Consider the following 15,716-nt stretch of genomic DNA (forward strand, 5'->3'; position numbering starts at 1 on the left):
GGGTGTTACTTCATGTCTACACAGCTCTAACAATGGTAAAAAAGAGTTTTTCTATGCTCTAAATTCGATAGTATTCCATGTAATACATTGATAATATTCTCCTATGGTTAAGAAACCATAAACTGAAATGTATTTAGCGCATTTGATCCCTGTATTTTCTGCAAACTTGTGTCAATGTCAGATGTATGTGCGATTTTAGAGAATAGCAGTTGTCATCTAAATTTTATTAGACCAAGGAAAGGGTTTTTAAGAGGGCGTTTACAGGTTTAAGCTTCATTCCAGGCCTCGGGAAAGGAAGTGAGTCATCGCTCCAGTGAAAAATTCCCCATTGTTAGGTCAGGCAAAGAAAGGTCTTTGTTCAAACAGATGTCACAGCTAAATCCGTGCTGATGTAGGAAATTTTGACCTAATTTGCTTTGATTGTCTTTTTTTTTTCTTTTTTCTACACTTTTATTACTGCCTCCAATCCAGTATGTTACTGTATCTATTGTTCTCCTCCAGCAACTGGACCTCCACTCATGTCCAAAGCCAATCGTCTTCATCCTGCACTCCTTCCTCTCAGCTAAGATCTCCCGGCTGGGCTTTGTGGCTTGACTGCGACCTGAAGCGGACGTTGGATCTCGGCTGTCCATCAAAATGTCTGCAGTAGACCAAGTAGGCCACACCGGGCCTCAATCTGAGAGCCAAACTGAGTGATTGTAGCTTCTCTTTGGAAACGTGCAATGGAGAAAGATGCCCAGATATTTGGTACATGCTATCTTACGAGAAGGGCTGCTGTGACTGAAAGTTGGTGACGAATGGACTATAAGCAGAAGGACCATCAAGTGATGAATGTAGATAACTGGGCATTAATCATAGCCACCACATTTTTCCTTTAATTTCACCTCATGTAATAGTAAATGGCTTTCAATTAGCAGTTGTATTTAATTTATTCACAATCATCTTTGAGACAACACTGCAACTACCACACTTTGTTTTGTTAGCAATGTTAGCATCAACCACATGGTTCCCAATTATATGACAGCAAACTGAAAACTCGCTTGAGACTATTTCTTTCAAAGCATTCATAAACCATATGCGCTGTTGCATTATTCAAAGTCAAATGATATTTTTGTAGCTGTAACTAGGGGTGTAAGAAAATATCGTTTCGGCGATATATCGCGATACTTTGTTCCACGATACTGTATCGATATTATAAAAGTATGATATCGATGTTTTTAGGCATTTATAAATAGACTGTATATGGTATTTATTCAAGTGCAGACACGGCAAAGGTTCATTTCTGATTTTAATTTAAACCTTCGATCGTTAGGTGGCAGCACTTACGTCAGGGGTCTCAAACTCAATTTACTTGGGGGCCACTGGAGCTCGGGTCTGGGTGAGACTGGGCCACATCAGGTTTTCTAAAACAACAACAAAAAAAACGCATTTATTAAAAACAAAAAAAAATTAAAAAACTTCACTTTGGTTCCAATTTTCTACAATAAAAATAAGATTTTCTACACAAAATAAGATGAAAAATAAATAAACAAATCAAGAATAAAGAAAATCAATCAATCAGTAATAAATAAATATAATAATAATAAAACGGCAAATAATAAAAACTTAAGAAACCACATATAGTTGGTGGGTAGACAAATTATTTTTTTCAGATTAAAATGAACAAAGCATTATTAGAGCCCTGTAGACATGACAAAACACGACTATAGTCACATTTATACTCTTTTTATTTACAACATATTGCGCAACTGCAGTGTCTTGAGACGCATGCATGCTAACTCGCAAACTAGAGAGCTAGCGACCTAAACGGTAGCCTTCAAGTTATTTCCTTTAAACTTAAATATCCAAAAACTTACCACTTCCACATGGATAGGGAGGATAACTATTAACAGTTATTTAACCTTTAACATGAACATTAATCAAACGTAATAATTTTTTCTGGGTACATGATACCATACAGCATCCATATCAAACTTGCACGGGGCGCACTAACATTAAACTTTCATATCAAGGCGGGGGCCTCAAACTAGTGTCCTGCGGGCCGCGTGTTTGAGACCCCTGACTTACGTAGTCAATTAGTCAAGGACGTTGAAGGAGATTGACGAGTGAAACGTCCTCACACATAAACACAGTTCAACATGGCAGAATGCCAGCACATAACAGCGGCCCCTGCGGCGTACAAGGCTGAAGTGTGGACACATTTTGGATTTCTACACAAAGTAGGGTGTGCACAAATTGACAAAACCCATGCCGTTTGTAAAATGTGTCGTGCCCCAATAAAGTATTCGGGAAACACGACAAATCTGCGAGACACCATGAGGACCTGCCGCTAGCAAGCAATGTGAAGGTACTTTTGTATACTACAAAAGTAGTACTGTGATATTGCAGGTATTTTGTTTTTCAAATTGATATCACTATTTTGTTAAATAATGGTTATTTCAAGCATCCTAAAAGGACTTTTTACTGATGTTAGTTACTTTGTTCCACAAAAATACTGTTCTGATGGTGGATAAGTCAGGGACTGTATACTCTGCATTTTTTCACAGCTAATAGAATGTCAACATTTGAGCAGGATCTTGACTCATAATTCAATTTATTTGTTTTTTATGTTTTTTTTTGTAAATTTAAAGCTGGATGTTTATCCAAATGCTACACTTTTTAGAGGAAAGTGTGTGATACAGCATAACATACTGTTCTAATGGAATAGAAATGTTGTTAGTAAGTGCATATTGCTGGTGTAATTCAGTTTTTCCAGGAAAAACAAACAAAAACAACAAAAACAAAAAAAAAATATTGCCTTGTTAACAGTATCGTGATATACGTATCGTGAACCTAGTATCGTGATACATATCGTATCGCCATATTCTTGCTAATACACACCCCTAGCTGTAACTACTCGCTACTGTTAGCTAGCTTACTGCCATAATCGACACATTAGCAACTCTCAAACATTTAATGCTAAATCCAACTGTGTTAATAATTAAAAGTATTTATTATACATGCTTAAAACTAAAACATGATTAGGATTATTTCATCACGAGTGAAGCACAATTGACTGATATTATTTAGTTCATATGATAAACCATTTGTTGCTAAGGCTAGGCTAAGCTAAGCTAATGTATAATTTGGCTGTTATGAAGCGCTTCATTGTTATCTAGCTGGGGTTACATTTCCCGGGACACATCCTGTTTTGTTTTGTCTTTTTTTGAAAGTCATGAAAATGTACAAGGTTTAAATATATTGAAATTCTACGGTACCTTTTGAGGAAGCGTCAATTAGTACTGGTTCTTCTTTTGCTCATCAAAATACGGTCACTCTTGTTATCTCTACCAGTCATACATTTCAACTAATCATTTGAAAACATGGAATTGACTGTTTCTTAGCTTTTTTTAATGCTATCTGATTCAAAACATTGGAATAAAAATCATATCCTTCTGTTGTCACTGCTAATGAATGATCTTCCCTCATTTTTGGTTATAGTAGAATTTCCAAAATCAACCGGTTCAAATGGCAAAACTATTTTCCATATGACAAATAATGTAAAGTGCATTAATTCATTCAAGGGTCAAACTGTAACCATAATTCAAACTTTGTTTACTGTTCAGGCAATGTTTGAAATGACATTTTAACATTCTTAACTGTCATACAACTATGCTCACCCCTTGTGGTCCCCTAACGGTGTTTTATGGGTACTGCTGGAATCAATAGGTGTACAGTGGAACCTTGGTTAGTGTCATTAATTCATTCCAGACATTAACCAAATTTATTTTTTCCCATAAGAAATCATGTAAATCCAAATAATCCATTTCAGAAAGCCAAACACATTTTTATAGTTTTACAGTGAAATTTTTACATGTAGAAAGGTTACTTTTAGCTTCATTGAAGACCTGAATCTTGACATGACAGTTCCCAAAGATACGATGTGATAGCTAGACACCACACTCACACACACACACACACACACACACACCACCATCCTGTTATTATTATGTAACCCAAAATGGAGCCAAATAAAGCTGCAGGTGCCAACATTTTGATGAAGAAGGTGAGTAACACAGTTTAAGAAATAACAGTAATATGGTGTCACAGTGTCATCACGTCTTCAATGAAGGTAAAATTAACCTAATATGTGCATTTATACCTTTCATTACATGTAATTTAACTGCTTTATGCATGTAAAAGTATCAAAATGTGTCGACTTCCGGCTCTGGTTGCAATTATGTCAATCTCAGGATGCTAACAAGGACCTTAAAATAGTATAATAAAACATTAAGAACACAGTTTGACTCAGGCAGTGTATTATTAACACAAGATGTGTGCTATATTAGAAAATATTTTCTACATTATCAAAAAAATATGCTAACTGAGTCAACGCTAACCAAGGTTCCACTCTGTGTGTGTTTGTAAGAAGGCTGCATGTTCTAAAGTCTCATTGGCTCGGCTGACGTCCCACCCGATGGCTTTTGTTTGGGCATGTCTTTCTACACTTTAGAAGCTTCCTCTGTATTGTCAGTAGCCACGTATACATGGACCCAAATATTCCAATTCCATTCGGGTTATTTGCTCAAACGGAAAGAATGTAACCTTTGTATACACCTCATTCCGAAAGAAAAGTGCCAATCCAAATGAATATATAATGGGATTCACAGGGGTGGAATATTCCTTTCCCCAATCCGATTGAGGTATCTTGTATCTTGAAAGTTGTCAGACTGCGTTCTTTCTTCTTCTGTTGTTTATTGGCGGTTGGCAAGCAGCTTTCATGTGCATTAGCGCCATCTGTGGAACAGAATCTAAACCCTTCTATACGCCATTCACAAGTCCACAAGTTATACTCTTTTTATTTACAACATATTGCGCAACTGCAGGGTCTTGAGACACATGCTAACTCGCAAACCAGAGCGCTAGCGACCTAAACGGTAGCCTCCAAGTTATTTCCTTTAAATTTAAAAAGCCAAAAACTTACCACTTCCACACGGCTAGGGAGGATAACTATTAACAGTTATTTAACCTTTAACATGAACATTAATCAAACGTAATAATTTTTTCTGGGTACATGATACCATACAGCATCCATATCAAACTTGCGCGGGCCGCACTAACATTAAACTTTCATATCAAGGCGGGGGCCTTAAACTAGTGTCCTGCGGGCCACATTTGGCCCACGGGCCGCGTGTTTGAGACCCCTGATGTATACCATGTATCCTCATGTAAACGTGGCTAGTGATATGACCTGCGTCACTTTAAATTTGTTCAACATAAGCCAGTATGTTACTTGGAAATGGTATGAGGACATGAACAAAAAAAAACACCTGGGTGTTTGCATCTCACAATCTTACACATTTCTATCCACATACATATATAATTTTTTTTTTTTTTCAGACCAGCAGAGTAGTATTGGTAGTGTGGTTGAATAAGGGTATTTCATAGTGCACAACTGACTTCATTTCATGGTCAACTTCTACAAGATCAAAACATTTTTGTGACAAACTTGTGTTTCCAAGGGAGCGTCTTGACACAGAAAATTACAAGCCAAAGACAAGGTTCCGTATTAAACCCGTAATCTATTGTTTGTCCATCAATCAAGCATTAACGGTAATGCTGCACAGTCAGCAGACATGTTGTTCTTCTTCCTTGACATCTAAAATAGCTGGCAGGATGATGGTGGAGCGACAATGCCAATAATAAAAATAATACTTTCTGTTTGCTTTTCAAAGACTTTCTGTTGTGCACTGTCAGCTATGATCCTGCAACATGGTCAGATCATTGTTTTTAACACTTAATAAGACATAAGAGAAAATTGTATAACAGCAGAGAAACTACTGAGTGAGAGATTTTATGCTGTTTTGAGATAACTCATGTTTTTCACCCTCATAAAAGATATATTTTTAAAAAATAATGTTGTGTTTGTTTTTATTGGTCAGTCTTTTGTGATGACTACAAAGTTGCAAAGTCCAGTCTATCAAGGTACAGTAAACCTCAGATATATCGGATTCAATTGTTCCCATTGGTTTTGTCCGATATAAGCGAAATAAGCGAAAACCTCGCTAATAGCAACAAGAAGGCATTTCTACAGATTTTAGAAATTATTATTTTTTTCGTTGTACATGCTCATGTACATGTCTGTAATTCATACAAAGATGTTATAATCTTCAGCTTTGGCTGTGAATATGGATCAAAGATGGATCAAAGATGGATCAAAGATGGATCAAAGATGGATCAAAGATGGATCGATGCGGCCATCCGATATATGTGAGGGAAATTGGAACGGGACTGGAGATTTTGTCCGAAATAGGCGAAATCTGTTATAAAAAATCTGATATATGCAATGAATTTTTATTGGAAATGCATTACAGAAAAATTGGTTGTTGTGAGCGAATTTCCGATATATCCTAGTCCGATATATCCGAGGTTTACTGTATCAAGCATGAAAAAGTCGTACTTACGTATGACAGGGAAGGCCAGACATCCCTCGTCCCAGCTACTTTGTCCAGCAACCCGAGGTGTTCCCAGGCAAGTGTCCAGGGTCTTTGCCCGAGGCCTCTTCCCCGTCAGACGTTCCCTGAAAATAGCACCACAAGGAGGTGTTCAGGAGGGATTCAAACCAAATGCCTGAGCAACCTCATTACTGTAGCTCCTCTCAATGTGGAGGAACAGTGGTTCTACTCCTACACCCAGTCACCCTACATTGAAAACTCATTTTGGTGACTTGTCCTTTCGGCTAAATTTCATGACCATAGTTGAGGGTCGGAACATACTAGATATACAGCTGCCGTTCAGCTTTTCAGCTCCACCTGTCAATCTCACTTTTGATCCATCCCTCACTCGTGAGCAAGACCGAAAGTGTTGCAATGTGTTGTTTACGTAATGTAAATAATGTAAACATATTCATGAAGTCATAAACAGTTTTTTCTCCTACCAGAGCTACCACCTTATCGCGGTGGAGGAGTTTGAGTGTCCCAATGATCCTATGAGCTAAGTTGTCAGGGGGCTTTTATGCTCCTGTTAGGGTCACCCATGACAAACAGGTCCGAGGTGAGGTATCAGACTTTGGACCAGGTTTTTCCCTTGCCCGGACGTGGGTCACCGGGGCCCCCTTCTAGAGCCAGGCCTGGCACAACGGCGAGCGTCAGCCTGAAAAGGTTACATTGGTCCCACGTCCCATGAGTGGGGCCAAAAGGGTTGGGTGTAGAGTGAGTTGGGTGGCGGCCGGAGGGCGAGACCATGGTGGTCCAATCCCCGGTGACAGAAGCTAGCTCTTGAAACGTGGAATGTCACCTCTCTGGTAGGGAAGGAGCCTGAGCTGGTTGGTGCGCGAGGCTGAGAAGTTCCAACTAGATTATAGTCAGACTCACCTCGACGAATAGCAAGGGCTCTGGAACCAGTCTTCTTGAGAGGGGATGGACTTTGTTCCACTCTGGTGTTGCCAGCAGTGAGAGGCGACGGGCAGGGATGGCAATTCTTGTTGCGCCCCGGCTCATGGCCTGTACGTTGGAGTTTAACCCGGTGAACGAGAGGGTAGTTTCCCTCCGCCTTCGGGTAGGGGGACACGCTTATGCGCCAAACAACAGTTCAGAATACCCACCCTTTTTGGAGTCGGGGGATTCCCTTGTTCTACTGGGGGACTTCAACGCTCATGTTGGCAGCAACAGTGAGACCCGGAGAGGCGTGATTGGGAGGAATGGCCCCCCTGATCTGAACCCGAGCGGTGTTATGTTGTTGGACGTCTGTGCCCGTCACGGTTTGTCGATAACAAACACCATGTTCAAGCATAAGGGTGTCCACATGTGCAAATGGCACCAGGCCACCCTGGGCCACAGTTCAATGATTAACTTTGTGGTCGTGTCATCGGACTTTCATATGTAATGGACACTCGGGTGAAGAAAGAGGCAGAGCTGTCAACTGATCACCACCTGGTGGTGAGTTGGCTTCGATGGTGGGGGAGGATGCCGGTCAGACCTGGCAGGCCCAAACCTATTGTGAGGGTCTGTTGGGAACGACTGGCAGAGTCCCCTGTCAGAAGGAGTTTCAACTCCCACCTACGGGAGAGCTTCGACCATGTTCCGAGGGAGGCGGGGGACATGGAGTCTGAACGGGCCATGTTCCGTGCCTCCATTGTCGAGGCGGCTGATCGGCGCTGTGGCCGTAAGGTGGTCGGTGCCTGTTGTGACGGTAATCCCAGAACCTGTTGGTGGACACCATTGGTGAGGGATGCCGTCAAGCTGAAGAAGGAGTCCCTTTTTGTCTCATGGAACTTCGGAGGCAGCTGACAGGTACAGGCAGGCCAAGCAGTCCGCGGCTTTGGTAGTCGCTGAGGCAAAAACTCTTCCGGACGGCTTTGAAAAGATTCTGGACCACCATCCGGCGTCTCAGGAGAGGAAAGCAGTGCACAGTCAACACCGTGTACGGTGGCAATGGTGTGCTGCTGACCTCAACTCAAGATTCAGTTTTTCCAGGAAATAATCTTTAACTACAAGAAAAACAAAAAAATATTGCTAATTGCTATTGTTAACAGTATCGTGATATACGTATCATATCGTAATACGTATCGTATCGTCAGATTTTTGCAAATATACACCCCTACGGATAAGCGGTAGCTGATGGATTTATGGTAAAGGTGACTATCGTTGTTATTTCATGTCTACAGGGCTCTAACAATGTTTACATAATGTAAATAATGTAAACGTATTCATAAAGTCAGAAAGTTTTTGTATGCTCTAACTATGAAATTCATTCATTCATTAATTTTCTACGCTTTTTCCTCACAAGGGTTGCGGGGGTGCTGGAGCCTATCCCAGCTGTCTTCGGGCGAGAGGCGGGGTACACCCTGGACTGGTGGCCAGCCAATCACAGGGCACATATAGACAAACAACCATACACACTCACATTCATACCTATGGACAATTTGGAGTCACCAATTAACCTAGCATGTTTTTGGAATGTGGGAGGAAACCAGAGTACCCGGGGAGAACATGCAAATTCCACACAGAGATGGCCGAGGGTGGAATTGAACCCTGGTCTCCGAGCTGTGAGGTCTGCGCGCTAACCACTAGACCGCCATGCCGCCCCCTAACTATGAAATTATTCAATTTATTAACCTTGAATCCTGTATCGTAGAAATCAATTTACAGGAGTCATGTCTGGAAAACAACTAACTGCTACAAATGAGAGACGACTGTATTTGCATGTGGTCATCATTTAATTTCACAAACGACATGCACTCTCCTTGCACCAAACAAATATATTTCCAGAACAAAAGGGGATGTGACAAGTTGACTGTGTTTTACTACTACTTTAAGGTGATTTGTGATGTTTATTTCTGCCTGCTCAGCAAACAGGATTCATGTACCTGTATCCAAAGAAGCTCAAGGCTAATGGACTTGTCCCCATCACAGTTATGACTCTTTGACATTGTTAATGTAGTATAAGATATTGAGCTAGCATCCGCGCTCTCTCTTTCACACACACACACACACACACACCACATTTGTGAGGTCAGTGAAAATAACATTGTTAGCTTTGTTTCCCAGTGATGTGAAAGAACAATTTGGGGTTTTCTGGCCTGAGAGTGGGCGGCACGGTGGGCGAGTGGTTAGCGCGCAGACCTCACAGCAAGGAGACCAGGGTTCAATTCCACTCTTGGCCATCTCTGTGAGGAGTTTGCATGTTCTCCCCGTGCATGCGTGGGTTTTCTCCCACATTCCAAAAACATGCTAGGTTAATTGGCGACTCCAAATTGTCCATAGGTATGAATGTGAGTGTGAATGGTTGTTTGTTTATATGTGCCCTGTGATTGGCTGGCAACCAGTCCACCAAGCGGTAGAAAATGAATGAATGGCCTGAGAGTGGAACGGGGAACTTTTCAGACCCTAATTGGGAGTCCCTGAAGTATGCAAAATGCAGTTGAAGCATGATTTTTTTTTAAATGTGTAAAGTTCAGCCACCCCTTTAGCACTTTTGTCAAAAAGCAACATCTCAAAGTGGCGTGTCGGCAATTTTTTTTTTGGTGCTTCCAAGAAACACCCAAAAGAGGATGTGGGAGGTTTTTGCCAAGTCTCGGAGTAAAAAAAGATAAATTGTGTATGGCCCTTACTACTTTTGCTGAAAATCAACAACTCAAAAAAGTGGCAATTTCTGCCATTTCAGGACCCCCGATTGAGGCCTTTGGAGGTTTCCCTTACCTCCTGGACCCTGAAACTGCGATTGACGCGACCTGAAAAAAAATTCAGTTGCACTGTTGCTGCTAATCACTTTTTTTCCAGACCTGTAGCTGTTGAGAAATCTCTATTTTTCTCCCACACCTTCATTGGGGGTGAGTAAAAAAAAAACAAAAACGCAGAAAATGCCACTTTGCTGTAAATGTTTGCGTGAGAAAGATAGGCAGTCATGCACGTTGAGCGCTGACGCACTCGTGAAATACCGAATGCACCAACATGTACACTCACTGAGCTTCCCCATTGACTGAACGTCTGAACGTCTGTCCATTTGGACTGACAGCTCCTTTCATTAGCATGACTTTGAATTCCCATTTCTATTTACTTGGACCCCAGTAGTATTGGGACTTCACTGAAAACAAGCTGTGTGCAGTTCTTCCTCATGAACAGACAGACTGATGTATCTAAACACTGACCTGTTTCTAAACCTGTTTCCACTGTTTGTGAAAACGGGTAAAATTTGGATCAAAAATGTTCACGTTCGAAGTGATTTTTAAAAAAAAAATCCTCACAAGCTGCATAAACTTAAGGAGTTAATGTAAATTCATATTGAGGGACTTTTCATACTGCTGTTATTTATTTTCTGACCAAATTACATTAATAAAAGAAATTGATTGATTTCATACTATTTCACAGTTAACATGTGTTGATGTAGACAAACTTACATTTGGACTGGTGGCCAGCCAATCACAGGGCACATATAGACAAACAACCATTCACACTCACATTCATACCTATGGACAATTTGGAGTCGCCAATTAACCTAGCATGTTTTTGGAATGTGGGAGGAAACCGGAGTACCCGGAGAAAACCCACGCATGCACGGGGAGAACATGCAAACTCCACACAGAGATGGCCGAGGGTGGAATTGAACCCGGGTCTGCTAGCTGTGAGGTCTGCGCGCTAACCACTCGACCGCCGTGCCGCCGCCAAATTAAATTAAATTAATAAAAGAAATTGATTGATTTCATACTATTTTACAGTTAACATGTGTTGATGTAGACATTAATCTTACATTATAAAATAAAGAAGTATATTCTATAAAATCGAGGAGGCTGCTATAGATGACGTGATGTAAGGGTCATGGTGTGACCCTTACATCACGTCATCCCACTGGTGTGGCACTGGAAGGGTTTTAAAATGTTAATATAGGTTCCTTATTATAAGGATATCAGGAAAAAGAAGAGAATAATTGACATTTCTTTAATTGTTTTCAAATACTTCATAGTCACATTTTTTTCATTTTTTTTATCCTTTCCTGGTGAAGGTTAAAGGTGAATTTGTGAAACTTTGAAAAGTCTAATCACCTCCTGGTGAGTCTTTGAAAAGTCTAATCACCTCCTGGTGAGTCTTTGAAAAGTCTAATCACCTCCTATATAATCAATCCTCCATCCCGGGAGTGAAATTCATTATTTCATTCAGCAGAGCACAAAAATTATTTCAATGCATTTGACTTTTTGCTAGCTAATGCTGCTGCTGCTGGAAAAGTCAAACGCACAAACAAAACCTTTCCTGCATGGAAGGACGGCAGTGACAAGCTAGCTGACCCTTTCAGGATGCAGCGGTACTACAGGTGCCTCCCGTATGACATTTCTATGTATTTCATTGTCCGATTAGCAAGAATAATGATGTCACACTTACATGAAAGACATTATGTAGGCTAAATGTAAACTGCACAAGCACCTTAAACCAAGTCAGTGTACTGACTGATGCTTTTTACTTTTTAAAAATGCTTATCATTCGGATCAGAATTCACCAAGCGTTTGATTGTTCTCTAACGAACAGGGAACGTGAGCTGGGATTCGACGGTCACTGAGTCAGAGAGATAGTTTTACTATGTGATCTGAATATTTTGGTGACATTTAACTGTAGTGTACTGTTGTGGTCTGTCCTTGACACATAATCATGCAACATTTCAGCTGATAAGTGACACATCTAGTCTGTAATTGAAATAGTAACAGTCACAAAGAGAACTGGGTCATCTCCTCGGTATATATCCGTTATTATCTGTTGTTGGACAAAGATACTGACAAGCGACCTTGTCATGCAACACATGCACGCACAGTTCTACAGAACACAAACACCCTCGTCAAAAGTTATGTAGGCTCGACAAGGGCACGCTTGTGATGCGATTGTATAGTTTTAACCCTCCCATTGTCCCTTTGTACACACACACATGCACACATTGTGACAAAATGCTCAGGTATGTGTGTATTTCTACAGATTGCACTCAACCTGGCCTCTGTGTGCAAAGCAGAGACAATGTGATGCCTCTTGTTTTTCTATTGTCACTCTCTGGGAACATGATAATAAAAAAGATGTAGAACAGGGGTCTCAAAATCAATTTACCTGGGGGCCACTGGAGCTAGGGTCTGGGTAAGGCTGGGCCGCATCAGGTTTTCCTAAAAAAAAAAAAAAAAAAAAAAAACGCATTTATTAAAAACAGAAAAATGAATAAACTTTGCTTTGGTTCCGATTTTCTACAAGAAAAGCTCTGATAAAACACTCCACTGTTCTCAAATATCTTAATTTTTATTTTTCTACACAAAATAAGATCAAGAATAAAGAAAATCAATCAATCAGTAATAAATAAATATAATAATAATAATAAAACGACAAATATTTAAAACTTAAGAAACCACATATAGTTGGTGGGTAGACAAATTATTTTTTTCAGATTAAAATGAACAAAGCATTATTAGAGCCCTGTAGACATGACAAAACACGACTATAGTCACATTTATACTCTTTTTATTTACAACATATTGCGCAACTGCAGGGTCTTGAGACACATGCTAACTCGCAAACTAGAGAGCTAGCGACCTAAACAGTAGCTTCCAAGTTATTTAAAAAGCCAAAAACTCACCACTTCCACACGGATAGGGAGGATAACTATTAACAGTTATTTAACCTTTAACATGAACATTAATCAAACGTAATCATTTTTTCTGGGTACATGATACCATACAGCATCCATATCAAACTTTCATATCAAGGCAGAGGATTCAAACTAGTGTCCTGCGGGCCACATTTGGCCCGCGGGCCGCGTGTTTGAGACCCCTGATGTAGATGGTGTGTATGTGCATGTGTGTTACAAAGAAATCTTCTGGAGGACATTACCAAGTCCCTCCAGCACCACTGAATGCCCCCATCTCTCTTGTGTCGGTGTTCATTACTGTTTAGTGGTGTGTAATGAGTCATAAGTGTAATAAATGCATGCACGTGCAATGCATTGTGGGACGAGTGCCTGGTTCCACAGGTATGACAAGCTGTCATCAGACAGCACCAATGGGAGTTTAAAGCAAGGACAAATGATTTGGCCCCGTTTGGATCCCAAAGACAGACATGACTTGAGTTTTTCATCAGCTCAACTATGTTTGTGCGTGTTTGCTACACAAGTAGTGCATGGTCCCTGCCTGGTAATAGGATGGTACTATTATACCATGCACTACTTATTGGACAAAGATGCAAAGTGCATCGCAACCTCAGCTGGTCATCAGACAAAACGGTCACCATTTGTCCTGCGGCGGTCACTAAGCGTGTTTTATCCAATACTTCAGGTTTTGAATGCACATGTTGGAAAATGCAAATGAAAACATGAAGGTGAAAATGTGCTGACTTACCTAGGATTAGAGTGAAACAGCTCTGATAAGTCCACCTTGCTGACGAGGCACCTAGTTCTGGTAGAGATGCAAAGGGATTAAAAAAACATACACTGTATTTACACATGTAGTATGTGTGCTCAATGTTCAAAGTTTTTGTACATACATTACATTACATTACATACAGTTTATACATTGTACATGCATTTATAAATCCCACTCACTAGTAGACATTATCATTACTTATAATACAGTGGCGTATTAGATCTATGTATAGATCTATTTAGAGTGTATAAGATCGATTTTTAAATACATTTATGACTTTTTAAAAAAATGTTTTAGCCTTTTAGAAAAAAAATTTAATGATCAAAGGGGCTCCACTGGACAGCCATGACGTAAATAGACAAAGAAGGTAACACAAACATTTCATTCTTCAGTTATACCAGTGGTCTCAAACACATGGCCCGTGGGCCAAATGTGGCCCACAGGACACTAGTTTGAGGCCCCCGCCTTGATATGAAAGTTTAATGTTAGTGCGGCCCACGCAAGTTTGATATGGATGCTGTATGGTATCATGTACCCAGAAAAAATTATTACGTTTGATTAATGTTCATGTTAAAGGTTAAATAACTGTTAATAGTTATCCTCCCTATCCGTGTGGAAGTGGTAAGTTTTTGGCTATTTAAGTTTAAAGGAAATAACTTGAAGGCTACCGTTTAGGTCACTAGCTCTCTAGTTTGCGAGTTAGCATGTGTCTCAAGACCCTGCAGTTGCGCAATATGTTGTAAATAAAAAGAGTATAAATGTGACTATAGTCGTGTTTTGTCATGTCTACAGGGCTCTAATAATGCTTTGTTCATTTTAATCTGGAAAAAAATAATTTGTCTACCCACCAACTATATGTGGTTTCTTAAATTTTAATTATTTGCCGTTTTATTATTATTACATTTATTTATTACTGATTGATTGATTTTCTTTATTCTTTATCTTATTTTGTGTAGAAAAATAAAAATGAAGACATTTGAGAACAGTGGAATGTTTTATCAGAGCTTTTCTTGTAAAAAATCGGAACCAAAGCAAAGTTTATTCATTTTTCTGTTTTTAATAAATGCGTTTTTTTTTTTTTGGAAAACCTGATGCGGCCCAGCCTTGCCCAGACCCTAGCTCCAGTGGCCCCCAGGTAAATTGAGTTTGAGACCCCTGCTCTAGGAAGTGTTTCTATGTATGGTTTCAAGTCATTCTCTGAGCTTTGTGGTCTGTTTCAGTTGAAGCAGTGAATGTTATAATTCTGGCAACTCGGTGTATTTTGTCTGGCGCCGAAATTGATGTGTGTGTTTTGCACAACCGGAACCAACAAGTCATGTCCTCATCTGCATCGTTTCTATCATGATCTTGCACTCCCAATTTGTGAGAAAGACAAATGAGGCAGAGTAGAAACTCAATTAGCTCTACTTTTGGATGACAACTGCCATAAAATATACAATCAAACACTTTAAGAAGTCAACCCTGACAATCACAATTCATGCACTCGCAGTTTGACTCCAAGTAGTAAAGTAGCACGTTCCACCTCAAATATATAAGCAGACAGTCAACGCAGTTATCCATATTACTCCAATCAAATTCGAGTGATGAACTGATACATTTGCAGGATCATTGTGTAAAACAGTTTCTCATTAATTCCTGTCTATTTACACAGAAAGCCCATACACAATGCAATGTTTATACTTTTTGGGGTAAACAAATTCATTTTTAACAGATCCTACATTAGAACTTGCTGTTCCGAGAGGATGTGAGAGAAACATACTTGCAATTGTTGTGTTGCCAAATTCGGTCCAAACTGACATCCAGAATACTCTAATGATTATGCGTGATTCAAAAAGCTCTGCAGGGATCCAGGTTTTGA

The 15,716-nt window shown here is 40.0% G+C and overlaps 1 protein-coding gene across 1 annotated transcript in view; it reads left to right on the plus strand.

The window, feature by feature from the left end:
* The window catches only part of sntb1 (syntrophin, basic 1), a 63,435-nt gene extending 57,539 nt beyond the window's left edge, over positions 1-5,896 (plus strand). Inside the window, exon 8 of the mRNA XM_058085381.2 lies at positions 502-5,896. Within this exon, the coding sequence (XP_057941364.2) occupies positions 502-594 (93 nt within the window). The 3' untranslated portion in view covers positions 595-5,896. The remainder of the gene's footprint in view (positions 1-501) is intronic.
* The last annotated feature ends 9,820 nt before the right edge of the window (positions 5,897-15,716 follow it).

This window comes from Doryrhamphus excisus, linkage group LG17, assembly GCF_037039965.1.
Source record: "Doryrhamphus excisus strain RoL-2023G ecotype Guam linkage group LG17, RoL_Dexc_Guam_v1.1, whole genome shotgun sequence".
Classification (NCBI taxonomy): domain Eukaryota; kingdom Metazoa; phylum Chordata; class Actinopteri; order Syngnathiformes; family Syngnathidae; genus Doryrhamphus; species Doryrhamphus excisus.